The sequence below is a fragment of the Drosophila nasuta genome, chromosome 2R (genome assembly GCF_023558535.2).
Source record: "Drosophila nasuta strain 15112-1781.00 chromosome 2R, ASM2355853v1, whole genome shotgun sequence".
NCBI classification, from domain to species: domain Eukaryota; kingdom Metazoa; phylum Arthropoda; class Insecta; order Diptera; family Drosophilidae; genus Drosophila; species Drosophila nasuta.
Genome location: NC_083456.1, coordinates 20,057,843 through 20,082,633, shown reverse-complemented (window position 1 = coordinate 20,082,633; position 24,791 = coordinate 20,057,843). Strand labels below are relative to the sequence as shown.

The following is a 24,791-nucleotide window of genomic DNA, read 5'->3' as shown; positions in this document are numbered from 1 at the left end:
TAATAACGTTAACGATAACGTTCACTTGTTATTTTTGTTTTTGTTTTTGTTTTTGTTTTTAACTCTTTCTTTGTGGCAGTGGTAAATCAGAGTATTATCTGTTCTCGCTTGGATTGGTTTAGCTTTGTTGCTGCGCATATGTACATATATGTATGTATGTATGTAACTCCGATACGTATGCATATGTACATCAAAAATGTGAATTCAATTTCGATCATCGTTTTTTTTTTGTTTGTTTGTTAAACATTGAGATATATTGCTGTATCTATTTCTCTGTTGTATTTTGAATTTGGAAATGGGAAAAGAAATCGATAAATAATAATGCGGACATTGTTGTAGTATTTTTCATTTGAGTTCTATTTTATTTTATGGTGGGTTTCGAAAAACATTTCCAAATTCAAAGTTCTTGTGATCGTATGCCTTTATTCTCTAGTCGATATTTTTACGTTAAAGTACAATGCCACTTGCGTTAATACGATTCTCAACTAGTATGTATATTGTAGACTATCATTTATATTTATTATTACTTGTAATATTATTATTATTATTATTGCATTTTTGTTTAGTTATAGTTTGTTTGTAGCAAAATGCTGGTGGTAATATTTGAATTATTATTTTTTTTTTGTTTTTTGCTATATTTGACTATTTTGTTTTTGTATTATGAACGCGCTAGAAAAGGTCACAAAATAAATAAAGTTCTCTTGGAATGTTTCTCTAACTGAAGTTTTTCTTTCATTTGGGGATTGCAGAAAAATGTTTGTCATTTGATATGAAAACTCTCTGGTTGCTTAGGGAGTTGTGTTCTCTTGATTTATTCATTCAGTCTTTATAACAAAATTGATTGCTTGGATTTGTAAATTTGTTTTCTGGATTGTTCTTGTTCTTCACGTTGTTGTTCTTGTTCTTGTTGTTGATGTTAATGGTGTTGTATTTGTTGTTGTTGTTGCTGTTGCGGCTGTTGTTGAAGTTGCAGAATGACTAAAGCCAATAATCGCAAGTGAAATGCTTAGTACTTGTTAACTATAATGGAGCATGCTCATGATGTGTGTTACAATTAGTTCTTAAATAGGTTTTGCATTACATTGTTTTTGGTTGTTTTGTTGTTGTATATTACTTTGTTTATAATAACTCGCTAAGCCCTGAGCATTTGGTCTCCATCTTTTTGTGTGTGTGTGTGTATTCTAAGTTCGTCAAAAGAAATCGTTGCACAAATGTGCTGCGAATCAAAGTTGTTCATTCAAATTGAATCCCCAAAAAAGTATTTGCATGTGTGTTTTGTGTTTTGTATTAGGTTCAAATCGAAGAAAAGATCTCCCTGCTTTTTCACAAAAAAAAAAAATGATATCTTTAGGCACATTTAATACATACGCACATAAATTCACATACTTATTCATAAGTCGATACTTATATACTTAACTTGGGTGTATTAACTATCCAACTTATTCAAACTATTGTACAACTGAGCTGTTACGAGTACTCGTATGCATGGACACGGATTCCGAAACAATACTCATAATTGTATGGGTGTGTGGATGGGTAAGTACAATATTTCCAAAATAGGATAAGAAAAATTGACAACAAAGGCTTGGGGGTACGGTCAGGGTTCGAGGGATCTAGGGATCTACATACATATAAGTATTGTTCGCTAGCGCTGCTGCTGCCATCGTATTCGTTTCTATTAAGTTTTAGTTACTTTTCACTAATATTTATAAGTGTACAATATTGTGCAATACATTTCAATAAATTAGTTCGTTTTTGTTTTTCCCTCTTTTTGTTTTTTGTTTTTTCTTTTGCTTTGTTCTGGTAACTAACATTAATTTCATGTGGCTTTTTGTGTACTCATATTATTATTTATCAATTCATATTTGCTCACTAAATGCCATTAACATATTTCTTCTTCATTTTGCGTGTTTATTTTTTCCTTTCTTCTCGTTTTTTTTTTAATTTTTGTGTATTTAATTATTAATTATTTAGGCTAAATTAAATGCATATACAATTTGTAATGGTTGTTTTGCCAATTGAATATTGTTTTTTGTTTTGTTTTTTATTTAACTATAGTTGCTGCTTTGCCGCTATTAATTTAGTTATATTTCTTAAGGTTAAGTTGCTTTTGCTTCAACAAGTTATCATTTGATACTCTCCCCCAAAACTTGGCGTCCCCTACTTGTTATACAGTATGTACGATATGACACAGTGATATATTTCCATAACATATATATATTTTGTTTTGAGAAGTACAAGTATAATTATCAAGCAGATCAAGCCCAGAGCACAGTCCAAACAATAAACATACGCAGCAATTAAAGCGCAAACCGATCGATCGCATGCAACAGCCTCTCAGCAAGCACCACCTGCACCACTTGCACCACATGCACCACCACCACCACTTGCACCACCACCACGAACACCACAATTAACTAACACTAACTAAGCCTGCCGGCAACGCTTGTATCTTATCTAAAGCTCAGCTATTACTAAGAAGCCACAACAATTTGAAAATCAATTGAAGGAGTTTGTTTTTGTTTCCATTAAGAATATTTGATCGAATTGTTACAATTTTTTAGTCGTTCAACGATTAAAGCTTGATTAAATCAAATAAAACTAAAATGTTTATTAATAAATTCATATTGAAATAAGGCGATAGCGGAAATATTCATATTTTTTAAGTTTAATCAAATGAATGTCAAAAAAGGAGTTGTCGACAAATTGTTGTTAGCTTAGTTGTTGCTTTTAAAAACACTACGCGCTATATTTAATAATCAACAATTTACTATACTCGTATATAAAAATTAATTAGCTTCAACTAGGTTTTCTTCATGTTGTTATGTTTATTGTTGTTGTTGTTGTTGTTGTTTTTAACTCTTTGGTATTTCATGTATAACACTTAAAATGGTTTCTTTTTGGTTTTCTTGTTTCGTTTCGTATAAAATAAGTGTGACAACAATTAACCGAATAATTTGCTATTTAAAATCGCGATCTTCATCATCATCATCGTCGTGGTAATAATAATAAGATCTCTGCGCACATTTACTTAAATATTCATGTTTAATATCAAATAATGCACTGATTTGGCTATACGCGTAATTATCTCTTTTATTTATGTTTCTCTAATTGATTTGAATTTGAATCTGATCTGAATCGGAATCTAAGCTGCAATTATGTATTATGTAGTATATTTGTTCATTGAGTTTATAGAAAGTTGTACTTTGATGAAGACGAATGATTATGCTGGTGTTTCATTAGGTAACTAACTTAAATTTCTCTACCTGCTACACATACTCGTATCATATTATAGACATACACATATATGTTAGACTTCACATAAGCATCTAGTTTATGCTATGCCCATGTTTTCATTTGGTGTTTACGCTTTTTCATAATGTTCGGTGTTTCTAATTTGTTGGGAATATATTTATATAATAGTTTTTTTGTTTATGTATTTATTGCTTACAATGCTCCCTGGCTTCCTAAGTCAAATAATAATTCTTTGCACTACAAATGCACTAGCAAAAGCCTAAGGTTAGGTTCGTTACTATTCCTATGACTAGAAACTATAATATAAGTGTTTATGTGTTGAACTGGCAAACATTGACTGACTGACTGACTGACTGACTAGCTGAAAAGTTAATTTGATGACTATATCGGATCAGTTAACTAGTAAATCAGCTGAATTAGCAGATTTGTCGATCGGCTGATCGACCGGCATGAAAGCACAAGAGTTTTAAGTACATTGTGGGTATTTACAGTTTAATAGGAATTGTTATCAATTATAATTATAGTATATTTATATTATTTGTTATGTAATGATTTAGTCAAGTTAGTTCTGCATACGCGGATTACTTGCTTCATTTTTCGTATCGTATGCCAGTTTATAAAAAGCAGTAAAGTATTCAAACACAAAAAATGGCTGTAAAATTTGTAGACTCTTCATTTGTTATAGTCGCAAAGCGTGTTTTAGTTTTTTTTGTCACTGTATATGTATATATATATAGCTATATAATTATAGATATATATATGTATGTATATATATGTATATTTTTTATGTTTTTTCTTGTATATTTATGTTTAAGAATATTATATACCGTATTCTTGTATATTAGTGTGTATATCAGACTTTGTTTCATACAAAAAACTAAGCACATCGATTTGTCAATAAATTCATGTATGTTATTTTATGTATGTATGCCGTAAGTAATTGTGTTTTGTTTTTTTTTCGTTTTTGTTTTGTGAATGAAACAGGACAGAAGCGAACTTCTGTGGAAGTAGTATGAAGTGTAATAAATGCCTTTTATCCGTTTATCTGGGTGAATGATGTGTATGTAAGTATATATTTAAGAGAGGCTTAGAGAGAAACACTGTAGGCAAATATATTGCTCGAAAAATTGTCCAATATTTTAGCTAAATTTATACGTCTTTAATAGTTAAGAGATTTGGTCGTCGTAGTCGTAAAATAAGCTAACATACTCGTGTTGAGAGAGGAGGGCTGCTATGGGGAGAAAATTGTTAATTCGTTCCATTTATGCACGCCCCCCCGTATTATCAGCAAATCTGTATCATTCGTTAAGTGTTCTATGTATGTATAAGTAAAAAATAATTAAATGCGCGCTCAACCTTTTGTGTTTAGCTTTTCTAAATGTTTAAATGTTTTCTCTTGTTTACTTATTTTGTATACTTTTCTCTTTGCTTTTTTTATTTTGCCGGGTATCGAATATCGTAAATCGTTAATCGGGTTAAGCTTTCGTTTTTAGTTTTTGGTTTTTGGTTCGAATACTGTTCGTTAATGTTTATGTCAGTTTAATAAGTAGTTGATATATTTTTTCGTAGCAACAAAATGGCTGCCAACTGTTGAGCTTAACAGATATGTAAATGCTGCTAAGGCAAAGCTGTTGAACACAACACACATACACACACACACATGCACACAAATATACTCACAAATCACACTGACACTTAAAGCTTGGCAGCCATTTTATGCAGCCGTTGCCTCTGCGTATGCGTAATTTAATATGATCTTCAAAATTCGTTAATCTTTTTCAGTTTCATTATAGCTTGTTTTCTTTTCGTTTAAAGTTTAGCTTTGAGTTATTTTTATTTTATTTTATTTTTTTTTGTATTTTTTTGTTTTTGCAAATATGTGTGTTTTGTTTGTAAATTTGTAAACTGTAAATACTCCAAAAGAACACTTTCAGCATTTCTGTGTAACTACATTGCCCCCAAAAACTATTTTCGGCAACTTCCGCTCTATGTGGGACATTCACTTGAGATCATCGTACTCATCGCTGCCGTTCTTTGAGTCGCCCGACGATTGAAAGGCTGCCACCATGGAGGCACGCTGATGAGTTGAAGAGGACGTCGCTGCCGCCGTCTTCTCGCTGCTCAACGCATGTTTGTCCTGGCTGGCATGACCATTGCTGGGCTTCTCGTCGAAGGCATCGAGAAAGGGATTGGTGGCCGCATATTGCGCCCGATACGTGCCCAACGTGTGATAGTTGTTGCCCCCGTTGGCCAATGGCCGTGAGCTGCTGTGGCTGCTCGAGCTGCCGCTGGTATAGAAGTCATAGCTATTCGTGGAGCCAGTCATGGAGCTAACGCCACTGCTGCTGGCAGTGCCGCTGCCCGAGTGATAAGAGGAGCTCGCCGAGCTGCTTGCCCCAAACAATGTGGCACCGGCGCTGCCGCCGCCGCCGCTGCTGCTGCTGCCATTGGCAACACCATTCTTGGGCAGTGTGCCATACAAGTGCATGGCATTGTGGCTGCTGCTGCTGCCATTGCCATTGGTGCTGGCAAAGGGACTATTGTGGTTGTTGCTGCTGGCATGACCATGGCCATGACCATTGCCATTGCCCAGGCCACTGCTGCCAAACAGTGCACTACCAAAACTTCTGTGCTCTGATCCCGATCCCGCTGCTGACCCTGTTGATTTGCTACTGCTGCTGCTGGCTAGATTTCTAGACTCGTTCGTGGTGTAGGTTGTGGTGCTGCTGGAGCCGCTGGCAACGGTGGTGCCGCCAATGTAAGTCTTTGTCTCCGTTTCGGAGGACGACGACGAGGCGAGACTGTCAAACAGCCGCCTGCCGCTCGACACCAGCGACGAGGAGCTGGTAGTGGAGCTACTTACTGCGCCGCCGCCACTCGACTTGCTATCTTTAGTCAGTCGTGATGGCGACGACAATTTGTTGCTGCTGTTGGTGCTCGTCTCTGTGGCTGCTGATGTCGTGTATTTGCTGATGGCACCCGTGCTCGCCTGCGGCGGCTTGCTGGCCAGGCAGCTGGTGCTGGAGCTGGGCGTCACCAGTTGATAGGTGCCCTTGGGCAAGCCATCTCCACCGCCGGGCGGCGATGGTGACTCCGGTGACTTGATGGGCGTGAATTGCACGCGTGGCTCACGCTTTAGATATTTCGACATCAGTTGGCTGGTGGTCATCGCCTGCGATTGGGCCAGCAATGCGTTTGTGGAGGCTGACGATTTGTACGAGACCAAGTCGTCGGAGTCATCGGATGAGGTGGTCGGTGCCGAGGTGGCTGTGGAGCCAGCACTCAACACCGTTGCCTGCGATGAACTGCTGCTCGAGGTGGCACTCGACTTGTTGCGTATGGCCTTGTAGTCGTCGGTGCCATTGGCATTGCTGGCAGCTGTGGAGGATTTGCCATGCGAGTAGCTGCTGCTGTTGTTTGTGTAGTTGTTCTTCTTGCTGGTGGTGTCCAAGCTGCTGCTGATATTATTGCTGTTGTACTTGGAGCTGTACGTGTCCTCGCCGGATTTCGAGATCGATTTGTGCGGTTCATAGAAGTCAACGCCCTTGCGGTTGGTTGAGCTGCTTGCAGCTAAACCTGCCAACTCTGACTGGCCAGTGGGTGTGGTTATGTCAATGGGCGCATCCTTCTGTAGCGGCGGTTTCTTCTGGACAATGGAATACGGGCTGGGCGTGTCAATGATCTTCACTTGCTTAACAGAGGCTGGCGAGGCACCACGTTTGATGGTATCAGTGCCTGTTAAATGATACGAAATGATTTAGAGATCTTTCGAAAGAGTTGAGACTCCGTTACTTACTCTTGCCGGAGCCCGAGCCCGAACCGGAGCCCGTCGACGCTGAGCTACTGCCGGGGGAGGGTGTGCCTGGAAGTGGCAGTGGCGATTGGTCGGGAATTGCTGAGACCGCTGAGGCCGCCAATTGATAGGGCTGCAAGAGATCACGCGAAACAAAGCAAAGGCAAAACATTGGCAATTGATACAATACACAACAAACTTTATATATGGACTAGGTGGTAATATTTGCTGGGGGAAACAGGAGACAAACGTTGTACGAGTATCTTTTGGGTCTTTTGGTGCAAATTGTGTACGTTTTGAATTTGAATTTTGAATTTTCTTTGTGTGTGGTTGTTGTGGTCAGTGCAAGTGTGAGTGTGTGGCAAAAAGTACATATACAATAGACAAAATACACACTTTATAAAAAACACTTGCACATAAAACGAGGTGCGGCCAATTTGTTAACGAATTTGTTACAATCCAATCCCATGAGTTTTGATGTGGTGAGAGGTTTCGTTTATGTGAATAATAGTGGATGGTGCAAAGGGTGTAGCATGCAAAACAGGGTGACTCGGCAGTAATGTGCCGTTAAAGCGTGAATAAAAGGGGGCGGGCGGGGACTAAAAAGGAGTAATAAGCTCACGCCTAGAGTTTAACTCAACTCGTACTACAAAACGACTTCTACTGCAGTCAGTTACAAGTACTTTTGTGTTGGGGAAATGAGTTTCACAAAAAAAACACGGACAACTCGACTGCTGCATTAGGATTCGAACGGAACTCAGAGTTGGTTAAGATAGTCAGATAGTGCAGATTGTGGGAAGTTACTCTAGTTCTCTACGCTATCTGGAGGGAGAGTTCTACAATCGGCTGATGAGATTTGTACAATGTCAAAATTGTAGATGTAGATGGTTGTGTGTGAGGCGAAATGTTAACATGGTAAGTACGATTGAGAATGAGTGTACATTGAGTATACGAGTAGTATATTGGATTGGCATTAAAAGTATACGTATACGTAATATGCGATTAATACTATATCGAGATGTTACATTTTTACCAGTAGTGGGCCAATCATGCTTAACACGCCGTTAACAATTATCACATCGCTCATCATCATCGTTATCACATTATTTGTTATCAATTAATATTTATGATTAGTTTTTGTTTTTTTTTGTTTTACATGTTACAGACTAATACAGAAATACGTATATATTGGATATATATATATAGAGATATAGTTCACAGTTACAACGTCGATCAAACTTTTTGATGGCAAATCATGAAAATCATTTTGTTTTCTTTCAAAAAGCACAAATCAAATGAACAAGAGTTAATGCTTTATAAATTATAGTATATAAAGTTGTTCAGCAAGATTATTTGAGATCATAAATATTTTGTTTTGAAATGAAATTACGCTTTTACAAACGGTCAACAGGAAAAGTTAGAAGAGCAAGAAAGAGTTGTTTGAAAATGTTGCACATGTTTGTGACTGTGTATGTTTAGAGTTCTTGTATCTGTGTGTAAGTGTGTGTGGCATGTAATTCCCATAGAGAGACACAGATTGAGTATCGGACAAAAAGCCATAAGCGTGGCAGAGTACAAATCGATAATCGGAAGTTCCCTTGAAAGACTTTTGTCTGCTTTGTTATCAAGTGTTACTTTGTTGTTAGTGTTGCATTGTTGTTGTTGTTGTTATTGTTGTTAGTGTTTGTTTACCTGTTGCACCGCTTGTTGCAAGGCTCGATGCGATTGAGCTAACTGACCCACTACTGATTGATACAGATGATTGTTGGCTGTGGCTGAGAGCTGATGATGGCCTTGGGAGAGTATGTTGGTTACCGAAGTGGACGAGCGCAGTAGGTTGCCCTGTGCCGCCATGAGCTGCTGCTGCTGCTGCAGTAGTATTTGCTGTCTGTCCGCTGGCAACGCACTGACTTTGCTTCCACGCTGCCCTGTTGACTCGCCGCGCCGACCTGTCTACATAGGACTCTGTATTAATCAATATTAATGTGAACGATCATTTTGTGGCTGAGGGACTTTTGGGGGCATGATCAACAGTGTTTTGTCTGTGTGTGTTTCAATGTGTATGCGTGTGTGTATGTGTGTGTGTGTGCACGGTTTATGTGCCGCCTTTAAAACAAAGTGTGTGTGTGTGTGTGATAATTCAAACAGGGGATCAACTGCTCTTTGCTTGCTGCACATTCAAAGCGGAACGAAACTGTTGCAAGTGTTTCAAAGTGCCACTAAAACTTCTTCTTCTTTCTCTCTCTTTTCTCACTTCCTTCTCTGACTTCTCTTGTGTTTGCGTGTGTGTGTGTGTATGTGTGTGTCTAGTGTCTGTGTTGGTGTATTACTAGGACTGGACTGGACAGAGTTGGCTTTGGCATTGACATTATTGACACCGTGATTACGTTACCTGAAGCAACACCCGCCATATTGCTCATGCTGCTGGCATTGGCCATGCCACCGCCCATGCCGCTGTGCTGTGCCAGCTGCTGATGCTGCGTCTGCGTCTGTGGCTGCGGCCAGATCTGCAGCAGATACTTGAGCACTGCTATCGGCTGGGCGTGATCGATGTCAGCGCCCGGCTGCGCACTCGCCGAATGCAGCATCAGCGGTGGACCCATCACAGTGGCCAGCGCCTGAGCGGACATCTTGTTGCGTTCCGAATTGGATACCACCAGCGACAGATGATCAAGCAGGAACACAAGGGTGGCCTAACAAAAACGATAATTAGTTAATGTTGACTGCTTTGTATGTCAAGAACTTACCCTATTCGCCCTGGGCAGACAGTCGAGTATGCTAAGCATCAGTTTCGCATTGCCCTCGGGATCATCTGGCAGGCAAACAGCTGTTGGGAGTATAATAAATTAGTTAGTCTGTCAATAATTCAACTCTTGAAAAGCTTACCCAGTGCATCGACTGTCATCTGGAAGAGACAACGCGTGAACAGCGGCTCGGGCAGCTCCCTGAGATAGTCCTTGAGCACACCGGTTATAACATTAATATCAGGAACGTGTTCCGGGCTCAATTCCACGGCACGACTGTTGCGCTCGAAGGCCTCCCGCAGCAGACGCTTCTTGGTCGCCGAGCCGCACAGACGATACAGTCCGATTATATCGAGACCGCGCCGTTCCACCTCCTCCACACAACGTCGCAGCACCACCGGCACTGGTGCACAACCCGGCGCACCCTTCGACTCCCTGTTGACCACCGATTCCAGATCTGCACCGAATAGTGTTGGATAGCCTGCCCGTAAGCTGGGCAGTCCGCGTCGCTTGTAGAGCGCCAGCGGATCCGTGTGACGCATGCGTATGTAGATCGTGCCACGCGGTTCCACTTTTAGCGCCAGCTGATGCAAGGGCGACTGTCGCAGTACCGCGGACAATGAGATGGCGCCGCGATAGCACAGCTTGTGCCTGTGCTGTGGATCCCAGGAGTAGACGAGCACATCCAGCTGCTTGTTGCCCACCAGATCCAGTTCGAAGGACTCGTCCCAATCGAACTGCAGATCTCCCGATCGCACCACCGTTCGAGCTTTGTGCACGCGATCGCATTCAATCACACAGTAGAGATCGCGTGTCTGTGTCGGTGCCACTGGCACTCCGGCGCCTGCATGTTGTGCACCCATGTCTGGCGCTGTTCGCAGTCCGCGACCGGCGAGCAAGTGTATCCAGAGCATGCCCGAGATGCCACCAATGTCCACAATCGGTTTGTCCAGCTTGTATTTGGCGAACTCAGCCGGATTGATGTCGATCTGACGATGCGGACGCGGCAAAGTGGCGCTCGGTGTGGGCGCCGGACTCTGATGGCCAGCGGTGCTCATGATGCTGCCACTGGGACTAGCGGGACCCGCGGACAGCTCCAGCAGCTGACGCATGCGTCGTATGCTCGGCGAGCGTATGGAACCGGCGCCGCCAATGTGTTGCGAGGACATCGAACGCACGGGCAAGGCGGAAATGGGTCGCGTCAGGCCGAGATTGCGGTCCAGGGTGCCGGCGCCAAGTATGCCTGTTCTGCTTGAGTAAATGCTCTCGGTCTGTAAGAGGTATAGAAAAAGGGGCATTATTATATGGCAAGAGTATTGAGGTGAAAACATGACAGAAGTATAATGGAAATGGGGGGATTATTTACTAAGAAAATTCCTAGGGACACTTCTTGATATACAAGACATGTTGATATAACAGATAATACTGTCAATGTCAACCGAATCTTAATGAGTTTTAAAGAGTTTGTAGTAACTTCTCGTCTACTTACATTTCTAAGTGCGTCGTGGATATTCTCGGCGCTGCAGGAGAATCGATGCGGACGCGGCTGAGCGAACATATCCCGAGTCATGCGCATCTGTTCCGCAATCGCCGAGCTGCTCGGCGCTCGTCGCAGCCAAGCGCGATATTCGTCCGCCGTGAAGATCGAGGGCCCAGGACTGGCATTGATGCGTTGCCGCAGATCGCGGCCACGACGCGCATCAAACTCCGGCGCCGAAATGTTGCCATCGTTCTCATCGATCAGGCGATCGCCCAGCCTTGATCTGATGCCCTGCAAGCGCACGCCCGGACGCTCTCTGGGCAGTGAGTTGAACTTGTTGAGATCGGCGCCACCGGCCAGCATAGCTGCCGCCGCAGCAGCTGCACCGCTGCTCACGCCACTTGCGCCACGCGGCATGCTGCCAATGGCGGGTCGATTATAATAGTAGTAACTGGGCCGAGGGCCAATCGTGGCCTCCGTGTCGCTGGAGTAGTCCAGATTGGGACGCGATCGTCGCGTCAGCGACTGTGCGCCCGCTGCTGGCGGTCCGTACTTGGGCACCACGCCACGCTGTTGCTCGTAGCGTCCGTAACGACCTAAGGTGCCGCCCACGCCCACAGGCATGGGTGCGCCAGTGCCTGGCTTCAGGCTAGAGCGCAGCAGCGAGTGGCGACCCAGCGAGTTCGAGTAGTCCGCATACTCAACGCGCGGCAAGTGCTGATCGGAACCAGAGCGCGGGAAGCGCGCATGCTGCTGGGCCAAGCCCACGTTGCCGGTGCCCGTGGACATGCGACGCGATGGACCCACTGGCTGACCCGGTGCACCTGGGTAGAAGGCGTGCACCTTCTCGGCGAGACTCTCAAGTGTGCCGGCATTCTGATAGTAGGCGTGTGACGGGGCAAACGCATGTCCCTTGGTGGGCTGCTCCGTGATGACCGATTGCGAGGGCGGCGGCGGCGGTTTGTATCCCCAATTGGGTGGCTCACCCATGGCATTGACGCCGGCTCGCGTGTTATAGTACATGTCCAGCTGCTCCGACTGCGGACTGTAGTTGTTCAGCCCCAGGCCCAGTCTCGAACGTGATTCGGTCATCTCGCGGCCATCTCCTAAAGTTGTGAGTGTTGAGTAGTGGAGGGAGGGAAAGAGAGAAGGAACATCGATTAGCATTTTATACACGGCACTCATTTTAAACTACCTGTACGTCTTTCACGTGATGAACGCGGGCGCGGCATTCGATCCGTCTCATCCAGATCCTCGTCTCGCAGATCACGCTTAATCACGACCACCGGCGGGGGCTTCTGCTCCGGTCGCGACAACGTTGGCGGTCCCGGCGAACCGGCTCCACGATTGCCACGCCGCTGGCGTATGGCCAGCACCAGGCGTCGAGGAATTGACATGATGATGACGACATCATCGAGCGACATGTGTGTGACATCAACCAAATTGACGGCCAGGATTTCGTCGCCCACCTGCCAAGCCAAACAAAAGCAAACAATTTACATTTACAACCATTGAGAATCTATAATCTAAAATCCATATAAGCTATAGTCTATAATTGTAATTATCTTTGGATCGCTTTCATTAATTTTTAAGCAATTTGCCTGTCCAAATAGCAGTCGATAACAACTTTTAGTCGTAAAAGCATTCATAAACATTATAATCCTATCGTGATTTGAAGCACGCAATAGTTGCGTCTATATTATTAACGACAAAGCTGGATATGAGAGCGATTTCTGTGCGTATGGAAATCAATTGAACTACACTTCAGCTAAAATGTTTATTTGGAAAGGATTAAAAAAGTGTTGGAAATTGCAGTATTAATATATAAATATCGATTAATGATGTATCGAAACTGATATCGATTCTAAAGCTAAGAGACTATGACCACGCATAAAAGTGTACCAAAGTGTTTAACTATTTATTGATTTGCCTATTGAAACAGATATCCTAGCAATAATGTATTGAAAAATATAGCATACTCAGAAATAATGCTTGATTGTTAATTTTATGTATTGTTGTGTGATTTAGATGCAATAAATGTTAAGTTCTTCCTTTTCCTTCTTCATTTATTTCTATTTAGAAAGAAGATGAAATTGTAGCAATTGCACTCATAATTTATTATTCTATTCTAGAAAGTTTTCAGAATAAGCAAAGGTGACATTTATTGCTATACAGAAACTGTTTAAGCTGTCTTAATTGAGGTCAATTGTGATTTCAAAATAGTTTAGAAAGTTTTTATAGTATGCTAATTGCAAGTATATTTCTATTCACAATTTAATCTTCACAGAAGTAGATTCAGTTGCACTCTAGACAACTCAAATTTATAGCAGTTGAGCTTTAGTTTACTAAGCCAAAACTTACCCTAAGGCAGCCGCTGTTGTAGACCGCCGACTCGAGCGCAATGCGGGATATGAAGACGCCATCGGTGCGATCGGCGCCGTTGCCCTCGCGTATATAGAGACCTAAGGTTTGGCCGGGCCGTTTAACGATCTCGACCAGCTGCACGGTATGCCGGCCATCGGCCTTGTTCATCAGCTTGTGGGCGGCATCGACAGCATGTTTACTGCCCATGGAGCGTGGCTCCAGGATGCGCACAATCATCTCGCCGCGTCGCTCGACGGCCTCGAGTGCAGCCGCCGTATTCGGGTCATGATCGTTCTCAACGGCTTCTATCTGACGAAAGATCTCCGAACTGATGCCGCTGACCTTGCGAAAGTCGCCTTGCAGCAACACGGGATCCTTGCCACCGCCGGTGGCATTTGAGTTGCCGCTTTGATTGCGATTCTGTTGCTGGTTGCCATGATGCTGCTGCTGCTGTTGGTGTTGCTGCTGCTGCTGCTGGTTGGCAAGATGATGCTGCTGCTGGTTGCCCAAGCCAGACAGCTGATTGGCGGGCAGCGGACCGGGCGGAGCACGGCCCGGACTGGCAGTAACATCAGGAACTGATCTTCCATTCTCCTGCGGAAAACGAAAAAACAACGAGAGTTAAGTAAAAGTTTTGTATTTTAATGTTTTAATGTATGCGCGCAGCAGCTTAATGCAAATCTAAAGTGCAACGCGTCGTTGCATAAATTAAGCTAATTGTTGCGTTGCGCTGGGAGCTCTAACAGCTGTCACTGCTGCTGCTGCTACTGCTGCCACGCCCACTTAAGCCGCGCTAAAAGATTTTGTTTTGCATTCATTAGGCCAACTTCACAGCAGCTGCAGTTGAATTGGAGGCGCAATCACAAAGCTGACAGTTATTGAGTTGGCCCCAAAAAGTATGCAATAATTATTTCATTGCATAGTTTGACGTTTTGTTTGCCACGCCAACAGCAATTTCGAGTCACACAACACGGCGAATTTCTTGCTTGCCACAGAGTTCTTGACGGTGCAACTGTACCCCGAAAAAAAATGCAAAAAGAAAAAACTGTGGGACGTGAGCCTGATGATGATGATGTCACACGCCAGCAACAATGCACAAGTTTGACCACAGTTTTCGGTTCTCTCTTTTTGGTATTTGCTTCAAATGAAGTTGCTGCCACAACGAAGTTTTTAATGGATTAATGCCGGGCCAGGGGCCAAAAGAGCAAAGCAACCAGGCTGGCCAGGCAAACTTGTCGTTGACTGTGTGTGTGGCCTGCAGTCAAATCCGAGTTGAGAGAGTTCACACAGTCAAGTGTACACTTTAGCCAGTTCCCACTGTGGTTACCCAGCAAATCATGTGCGCCCCCCGGGCAAAAATCTTGGAAATTGCCAAACTTTGACATATGCTGCCGCCTCCTAAGCTCAAACTACGACCTCACATCTCGCACCTCATCCTCGACGTCTTTCGCTCTAATGCTCTTTTGCTCTTTGCTCTTTGGTCTCTGGTCTCTGGTTATTGCTGTTATTGTTATTGTGTTGATGTTGTGCAACTTTGACAAAGTTTTGCAGCTGCCGCTCAAGTTTTCTACTCAAATGTCCCATCTAGCGAGTTTCCCAGCTCTGCTCTCCGCCGCTCCTCAAATAGGCATTTCTTTCAGAGCGAGTTTTGTATATGAATTCCAGCATGTACATTAAACTATTAAAGTGTGTTTACTGCAATGATGTTTTAGTGTCGCGTTGTCGCCTTTGGCCCGCTTTGCAAATGATACTGATAAATAAATAATGCACACTTTCAGAATTGCATCATTAGCACACTTATTGTGCTGGCATGTTTATGTTGTTGCTATTGTTGTTGTTGTTGTTGTTGCTGCCCCTTGCAACACGCCCACTTGCGTGTTGGGGCGTGGCTGCGCTGCGCTGAATTGAACAACTGTATTCAATAGGGGAACATGGACGTTGCCCAAATACTTGAATAACCCGACAGTCCGAGGCCTTACACCTCACCTCACATTCTGTATGCAAGCGAGAATGTGTGTGTGTGTGTGTGTGTTTGTGTGTCTGTTATGCTATGCTTGCTGAGTGCATCGCGTGTTGAGCCATGGTCAGCACACAAAATGGACACATTGAAGTGCCAAAGGCAGCTCCACACAAAGCTCGACGAGGACTCTGCACTATATCCTCTGAGTGTGTGCCTTAGTATCTATGTATGTGTGTGTGTGTGTGTGAGCCATCTCTTCAGTGCGGCGCAGTGTCTGTCGATGTCAAGTTCAGTGCAATCATTTTTATGGGCAACTCCTTGCCTGTACTCATCGTGGTCATTCATTCATTCCGCATTCAATTATTCATTGCAATTGGCACTCTCGCGGTTTGCCGCTTTCTCTTCTTTTGCACTTCTGGATGTCTGCAGCCACTTAGCGGGCATTAATTACACCGCATTGGAGCGGTTAATTAGAAAGCGCATAGTTTGTTAACCGGCAAATCCAATAAGTTCAGCTAAAGCAACTGCCAAGTAAATGGAGCGCAGAGCACCGAAAGACGCGCTCCCTTCCTAACTTTTTCGCTACTAACTTTTTATACGCGCTATCTTTTGGGTAGAAGGGTGTTATAAGTATGTGCAGCAAATGTGTTTGGAAGAAGACATCGGGAAGCATTTCGAACCAAATAAAGTATAATATATTCTTCATCCGGTTTAACAGCCGTAACGATAAAGCCATGTCTTAGATCCTTGACTCGATCTTGTTTGGCAATCTGGTAGCTTTTCTTCTCTATGGTATATTCTGAATGAAATAGTCTATTTATACTTTCTTCTCTATGGTATATTCTGAATGAAATAGTATATTCTTTTACAAAATACATTCTTCGGAAGACTTAAGTAATTGTTTAGTATATTAATTTGGCGTATACCGCACTGTTTGGCATTTATTGAAAATGGTTAGCGGGTATCTCACAGTCAAGCCCTCAACTGACGTTTTCTTACTTTTTCCTACTAAACGACATCTTGCTAACTTCTTCACACTATTTTCTCTCCCTGCTACTCAGCTTTTTGCACTCCCCCACTGTGTTCTCAATTTGTCGCCAAGCAAAATGCAAATTGCTGAACGTCTGTGCTCACATGTGAGTCATGGCAGCCTCGTCTGTCTTTTACAAAAGGAAAAAAAAACAAAGTTACTTAAACTTCATGACGTTGTCTTTGCGCTTAGTCAGCAGCTACTTAAAGACAACCCCCAAACACTCCGAAACACACCCCCGCAACTAACTGTTTGTGCTGTTGTCTGTTCACGATGTGCGACGACCTAATTGAAAACAGACATGGTAGGCACAGCAGAGAGAGCTCTGGATGCAGCAAATGTGTTGGGGATTCTATAAGAGCTGTTAAATATTGATGATTTCTGGTAATTACTTGCCACAGCATTTTCAAGTCAGTTGCGTGGGCGAGTTGCCAGTTTGTAGACGGTAGTCGATAGTCGATAGACGACAGAAGCCATCAAGGAAGTTGCGTGACTCTACAAATCAATAAAATCAACAAAAACTTCAAACGGAAATTGAGTCAAATTGTAATTATGCCCCGCCATTAATAGACTCTATTTATTTTTGTATAGGTGTGTGTGTGAGTCCTGTTGTGTTTGTGTGTGTGTACAGTCCTAAAACTACGCGCATTTGTTTTGAAGACACACAACAACCATCCAGTAGATACATTAGTCGCCAAGCTGCTAATCGCTTGCCCATTTCGAGGCTGCGTGTGTCATTTGGCCTACTCGCTTTTAATAATTGACTAGCCATAATTTGTGAGTTGGCCTAAATAGCGGCAGGACAATAGCCACAATGTGCGATTTGATTTTGCATTTGTCGCTTCTCGCTGCCATTGTGTACTATATGTCTGCTTTAACTTGATTGATTGCCAGTCGCATTGATTGATTACTTCACTGGCCGACTGTGACTGCGACTTTGACTTCAACTTCAACCTCCAACTCCCATTTCTGCAGTCGATTGTTTTTGCAGACTAGATTGAATAATTACTTGGTTTTAGATTGTTTTTGTGTGTGTGTGTGTGTGTGTGCTTTGTGATCAGACAAAGCAAGCATTTAATTAATACAATTACAAGCTAATCCCCCGCACACGATATGAGCAAGTCATCTTATTTGTCCAAGTGATAATATCAATGGACTCTGACTGCCTCTGACTGTGATTGATTGCAAAAGTCCGACTACCACAATAAGTTTCATGTATTAAATTTGTTTGGCTAAAACATAAGTTTTACGTCTGCTTAAATCGCCTTTGTTTCGTTGGCCTGATATTCGAGTGAAATCCGAGTTGTTGTGTATCATGATGGCTGGAATTGAAATTTCAACAATTCACGGTAGACAATTAAATGTCAAATGCAAGTTGGGACACTGGTTACGTTAATAATAGTTGTCAGTTGCAGCTGCGACCATGACAATTAAGACACTGGCCCAGAATGTCCTGTGCTCGCTCAGTCCTCAGCTCTGTTCGCTCTGCTCTCTGTTGTGTGCCTCAAATTGTCCTGTGTGTGTGTGCTGGTCCTGTCTCAACTTGAGTTTACCACAAATTAAGGCAAACAACAATGGCAACAACGACAGCAGGGAACGACAACCGTAACGTTTGTGTGTGTGTGTGTACACATGTGTACCTACATATGTTTGTATATCCACCCCAAAAGTTGTACGTGGCGTATACTTGATTTATTGATTAAATTTAAATTTGCCGACAGGCAAACAGAAAGACAGCACATTTTGAATGGCATATTATGTAATTAGACGCAAAGCGCACAAAGCATAAAATCAATTTCAGTCAAGATAACTTCACGCTGATAATGCACGATAAGCAGCAGCGGACAACAAAACATACAAAAAAGATGAAAGGCCAAGGAAAAGAGCGTAAAGCGAAATGTGCGAGAAAAGAATGTGAAGCATGTGCCAGTCGAGCCGTCAATTTGCTGGCGTAAAAAAGCGAAGCGAAGGCAAATGGAAGGATAAGCTGAAATGCAACTTCTCAGGCGAGTGTTAATGTACCCAAGTAAGTGTATTTAAATGGCGCAATTGATTGAGTTGCCTTTCGGCTTGAAGGCTTGCAAATGCATTGCATTATCCGGCCCCTTGGGGGAGTTCATTAACATGCCAGCAGCGAGCGCAGTGTCACGCCTCTGACACCGCCATGCGAAAGCTGTCACAGAGAAATTTAATTATGCAGCCCCTTTTTTCCCCCCACCGAAAAATGGGCGTGATGTGTGTCTCAAATGCGCCCACAAAAACAAAAACAACAAAAACAAAACGTAAAACAAACATTTTAACTGTGTGCAAATATTTTGCACGGACGAGACAGCTGGAGGCAGACAGCAGGCAACAGAACAGAGAGTCGGCGACGTTTGAAGCCTTAAATGAAATTTTATTTCAATATTTGAAGTGGACTTCAAATGAAGAGAGGGGGAGAGAGAGAGAGAGAGGGGAAGGGAAGGGAAGGGACGCGGCGGCTGCCACTGAGCCCTTAAGTAGTTCGAGTTGCTAAAGCTGCAAATATATATTTTAAGTGCACTTTTCCACCACTCATCTCGTCTCCAGAACTACTCGAGTTTTTGTTTTTTGCAAAATTATTTAAAAGCGCAAATAAAATTGTGCAACTTGTTTGATGGCGCGTCTATAAAATATGCATTTTTATTTATTATACGCAAATTTTGCTTATGCATTCACCCGCATAAATAGCACATAAATTGTTGATGTAACGCAAAAAACACACACACACATATATATATATATATATATAAGAAAAGAGAAAACACTGCACACACACATAGAGTAAAACCCCATGAGAGTTACGCGTTAAAGCGCAGGCAGCGCAACAACAAAGCGCAGCTCAACTCGGGGTCAGAGGTGAAAAGTAGTCGCAGAACGCGAGGCACGCAAAAAAACAAAGAAACGAAAAAATATGAACAGAGAGAAAAAAAACAATATTTGCATAAAGCTCACACACAAGAGAACTTATAACCGTAGAAAACATATAAATAAATATTAAAGGGAAATAAAAATGGCATGCAAATATTTTTTGGCAAATGTATTTGATGTGAGTGAGGCGCTCGCTTCGCTAGTTTCCTGGCTGCCTGACAGCGTCAGGATACGAGCATGTGTATTTTATGCACAGTCATGACATTTTGAACAGCAGCCACATCGAGATAGACAGAGACAGAGTGAGAGAGAGAAAGAGTACAAAGTATGAACGACAGCCGCAGGACATCATGCCAGGCCAGTTGTTTGGCCCCTGGACTTTCACTTTATCATTTGCGCTATCAGATGCCATGTTTTAATAATGCCCGTCATTTCTCTCACATCTTTTGTTTGCCTTTGCAATTGCAATGACTCACATTTGTTAGTCATCGCACAAAACCGCATTTCAATCGTAAAATTACTTCACTACAAATTCCTTTGAAATAACTTAAACCCTTCGCTCTGCTTTTACTTAAAAGTCAGCATTTTATTTAAGTGAGTGTTCTTAATCCTTGTTGAGTTGTACTTAAGCAAACGTTGTGAAGTCATTTCATTAAATTATAACTACGCAAAAAGCAGAAATAATAATCTTAATAACAAAATGTGAGATTTCCGCTACCCATTGTGAATAAAAGAAAAAGAGTGTGGTATTAGTTTTAGAATATACCGTAAAAATATAAAAAAAATATGCCAAAATATTGAGTGAAAAATATACCAGATTGTCATCCAATAATTGAGAATGTTTCTCTCCCTATTTTAGTTTAAATCAATCTTATATCAGTAATATCTATTTTAGAAATATTCTTGAATATCTAATCTAGAAATATCTGGAATAAGTTTTTTGCATTTTGTGTTCAATTTCGACATTTTTCATTGTAGAATTTTTATAAAATCTTGATCACGATTTAAAAATTTGTTTTCTAGATTTAATTCTGGTATCATATCATCATGATTAAAGAACTTTTTCTACTCTTAACCACGTTTTATTCACTGTACACGAACAGCAACAAAAATCCACACAGCAAAAAGTTCTGCCACAAAATGCTGCAACATTCCCAACACATTTCAAAAACTCAAAGTTCACTTTGGCAGCTGCAAAACATGCCAAAAAGTGTATATAAATAACAATGAAAATGATATGGATTAATCCCAATTGTAATAAGACCAAGGATATGAGAGTGTTGTGCCCTTTAAAAGTAGCAAATACCTTGGGGCATATGTGCCACACATATGTACATACGTATATTTTCGTTATGATTGTAAACAAAATTGAGAATGCATAAAGGTTAATTTACAGAAAATACTCATAAGACCGACAACAAGGCAGCATTAGTTAATGTGCTATTAATAAATAAGTTTGTTGCCATCACGTGTGACAGAGAGAAAGAGAGTGAGAGAGCGGGGGAGAAACTCACCTTGCGGCCACTGCTTCTGGTCAGAAAGCATCCTGTTGTGGCGCTATCACACATTAATTTTGCTGCAGCCAGTTTGCCAGTTCTCCACGCAAACGTCAGAAGAAGAAGCGAAGAAGCAGAAGCAGCCTTGCAAGGACTTTTCGTGTATAAATTATGCGCAGCTCGCGTTGCGTGTTATGTGTCCAAGTCTTGTGTATTCAGTCTTTGCCACTCACAAAGAACACACACGCACACTCACACTCTGACACACACACGTTTGCTATGTTTCTAATTTAAATGATAGTTTTCTTTTTTTGTTGTTGGTTATGTTGGTTTGCCCCCAAAGGCGTCGATTTCGTATTCCAATTCGATTTTATTTTGTTTCGCAGAATATTTTATTTATATTTATTTTCGATTATTTATTGCATTATTATTATTGTTGATTTCGATGTTAATGTTGTTTTTGTTTGTGGTTGTGGTTCCTTTGATTCGGTGGTAAGTTGTGCTTAAGTTATAATTTGATACGTTTCGTTTGCTGTTTGTTTCTGCCATACACACACGTCTTGCTTGTCTATGGCTTAATTCGTATAGCGTTGTTTTATTCGTATTCCAGTTCAAATTCGCATTCGCAATCGTCTTCGCCTCGATACGATTCGTTTGCTTTCGTTTGATTTCGTTTTGGGTTTATCGTTTTATCCGCTTTGACGGTGTTTCTATTTTATAAGCACATAAAACTGTGATAACTGTATCTCTATGCTGCTTGTCTCTGTCTGTGTATGTTGCTCTCTCCCTTTTTTTTTGTATATAAGTATGTGTGTTGTGTGTATTTCCTTTCGAGTGATTTTTGTTGCCGAGCGAGCACACTGAGAGATATGTATTTATGTTTGCTTTTCACGCTTCACTACCATCAACCATCTCCCAGGTTTGCCAACAACATTTTAGAAATTTCTACACAATTGATTTAAATAGCGCTCCAAGTGAACTCTTCCCCCACTCATCTCCCACTTTGTGATTTACGTTAAGCATACGCCCAGTGGGCCAAAGGCTTTCGTTGTGGTTGCAGGCCATTCACTAACTCAAAAGCAAAACGCCCCCAACATGCCGGTCTACATCGGCAAATAATTTGCTTTGCACGCGCAAAAATTTCATTAATACAAAAGGTATTAAATTCAAAAGGAGCGAGAGTGGCCAGCTTAGGCCAAGCAAGGCAAACTACTTGCTCGCTTACTTGCTTGCCAGTCTTTATTTATGGCAAAGCTAAAAGTGTTGCCAGGCAATTAAACTGAAAACGAGGCAATGCGAGTGGCAATAAGTTAGACTCAAGCAAAAGCAGCAGCTCCACGGCAACAAAACTGAAACTGTAACTGAAAAAGCAATCAAAACAGAAGCCAACAACTAATTGGATCTAACAATAAATAATAATATGCAATGGCAAGGGAAAAAACGAAAAGGGAAGGAAAATGACTTGCAATTCGTTAAGAAAGCAGGGTCAATAAGCTATGACAATGCAATGTTATGGACACGATAGAAAGAGAGTATTATATGACGAGTATATCTGAGCACTTCTCAATAGATGGATTCATAAACAATGCCGTTAACTTTTGTTACCACTCCAACGACGAAGACGACACTTTCCCACGCCAAATGGTCTTAACGAGTGTTAGCAAAGGCTCACAAAGTGGGTGTCAGTTGGGCAAAGGAAAGGTTACTAGGTGGCAGCAGAAGCAGAAGCAGCAGCAAAAGAAGTTGAAACAGCAGCAGCAGAAAATGCCAAAAATTACATTTTGCCACTTTTGCAGACAAAAGATGAAACCGAAAGGGAGGCAACGCCACGTATACGCAATGTCTGTGAGTCTGTGTGTGTATGTGTGTGTGCGAGGCTCTTTGGGTTACGTTGTCGAAGATAATGGCTGCTTTGGGGGGGCCTTACGCTGTCGCTGTCTCTGACGCTGACGCTGCTTTGCCAGGCAATCGTCGGGCTGTTGAACCTTAAGTGTGCGTCTGCCTTGCGCACTGTACGTGTGTGTGTGAGTGCGAGTGTGTGTGTGTGTGTGTGCTGGAGGCGTAAGCGCGCGCATTTGGCAATAGAAATTTTGTGTGTGTATGCGGGACAGTTTTGCCTTTGGCATCGCCTGATCCAACATGTGCGGCGTGCCTTGTCTTGTCTTAAGACTTGTGTCTTGTGTCGTGTCGTGCTGCCATGCCAAATGCAGAAATGATGATGAGTTTCTCATATCTAGCTGCTGGCAAAAACGGCTGGCAAAATGGGCAACTGCCAAGTGGCGAATGCCGAATGGCGATATTGGCTTTTCGCAGACATTGCGTATACGCAGCGCACTCCCACACACACACACACGCACACACAGAGTAAATTGTCTGCGTGTAATGCGTTCATTTTATTATAAAATTTCATGTGATTTGTGTAAGCAAGCGTGTGATGAGCAGCGGACAACAACAACAAGAACAACAACAGTTAAAGTGTATTTGCTGCTGGGCTTACCAAAATGTTCCCATTGCTCTGTGCTCTATGTGTTTTTGTGTGTATATTAAGGCTATTCTAAAACAAAATATGTATTTGCACAGAGTGTTTGGTATGTATTTGTATTTGGTGTGTGTGTTGCCTTCACAAAAAAGAAGAGATTTAATTGACTGCCGTTAGACGGGTGAGAGTATTATTGATCGAGTGCTCCCGAGGCAATTTAATGTAGCATTAAACTTTTATTGGCAATTTCATGCGCTTTTCTGCAATCATTTTAGAGGCATACACCATGACGACGACGCTGACGATGACGATGACGATAATGAACAGAAATCGCCTGCTTCTATTCCGAGAAGTGCGCGCGCGTTTTTGTTGCTTGTGCGTGAAATACTATTGAATAAGTTTTTTAATGACTTTTACTACACACGCCACACACTCACACAGACACAGTCACACAGCCACAGCCACTACGTCAGTCGCCGCTGCGCCGCTCTTTGCAGGTATGTAGTATATATACACACTCGTACAATTCCAACACTCTCGTATGTATATAGCGTCGGCGGAAATACTACTACGCACACAGTCACAGTCACAAGCACACTCTCACATACACGCACACACACACTAGCACACACGCGCCACGCACACACACACACACGACGAAGACGACGACGACGACGACTACGGCGAGGACGGAACGACACGACAAACGTCCGATGCGCTCAACTGAACTTGGCGTATTGAAATTCTGTTGACTCCACAAGCGTTTCAACTCGAGCCGAGCATTAAACACGCTCCTCGTTTTGTGTGCCCGAAGTGTGGCAGCCGAAGTTCAATTGCCGAGCATCTCTAAACTGGAGCAAACGCAGTTATACACATACACACACACACGCACACACACATCGACAGCGACAGCGACTCTCCCGCTGCGTGCAAAACTTTTGTATTAAAACGGGAGCAACGGGAGCGAAAGCTTTTTTTTCGTTCAAAGTTCGACAGGCCGAACGTGCCTATAACATGCTTTGCTCTATGCTATGCTATACGTGTGTGTGTGTGTAAATATTTGTTCGTGTGTGTGTGTGTGTTTGTATTTAACAAGGAAAAATTGGCAGTCGGGATTTTGGGAATTGTGTTTGATGCGCCGCCACTAACAACGAAGGAACAGCAGCAGCAGCACTTGGAAGCAGTTGCTCAAAGAGCCAGAGAGCGTTGCCAGATCTCGCAATCGCAATCGCAACGGACTTGAACTTGTCAAAGGGAATGCCAGAATGCCAGAGCGTAGGCTGCAATGCACAACAACTGTC

At 42.4% G+C, this 24,791-nt stretch overlaps 1 protein-coding gene across 10 annotated transcripts in view; it reads right to left on the bottom strand.

Moving 5' to 3' along the window:
* Window positions 1-178: 178 nt before the first annotated feature.
* Window positions 179-24,791, bottom strand: part of LOC132787642 (rho GTPase-activating protein 100F) — a 41,230-nt gene continuing 16,617 nt past the window's right edge. For 2 of the 10 annotated variants that reach the window (XM_060794817.1, XM_060794816.1), the window contains 9 exons: window positions 13,634-14,230; window positions 12,468-12,741; window positions 11,282-12,378; window positions 9,935-11,063; window positions 9,796-9,875; window positions 9,441-9,741; window positions 8,741-8,997; window positions 7,052-7,181; window positions 179-6,990 (listed from right to left, as the gene is read on the bottom strand). In XM_060794817.1, the coding sequence (XP_060650800.1) occupies window positions 5,255-6,990; window positions 7,052-7,181; window positions 8,741-8,997; window positions 9,441-9,741; window positions 9,796-9,875; window positions 9,935-11,063; window positions 11,282-12,378; window positions 12,468-12,741; window positions 13,634-14,230 (5,601 nt within the window). In that variant the 3' untranslated portion in view covers window positions 179-5,254. Of the gene's footprint in view, window positions 6,991-7,051; window positions 7,182-8,740; window positions 9,002-9,440; window positions 9,742-9,795; window positions 9,876-9,934; window positions 11,064-11,281; window positions 12,379-12,467; window positions 12,742-13,633; window positions 14,231-21,029; window positions 21,722-23,508; window positions 23,903-24,791 lie in introns of those variants that run through there. The other 8 variants (XM_060794819.1, XM_060794820.1, XM_060794826.1 and 5 more) reach the window with 8 other exon arrangements.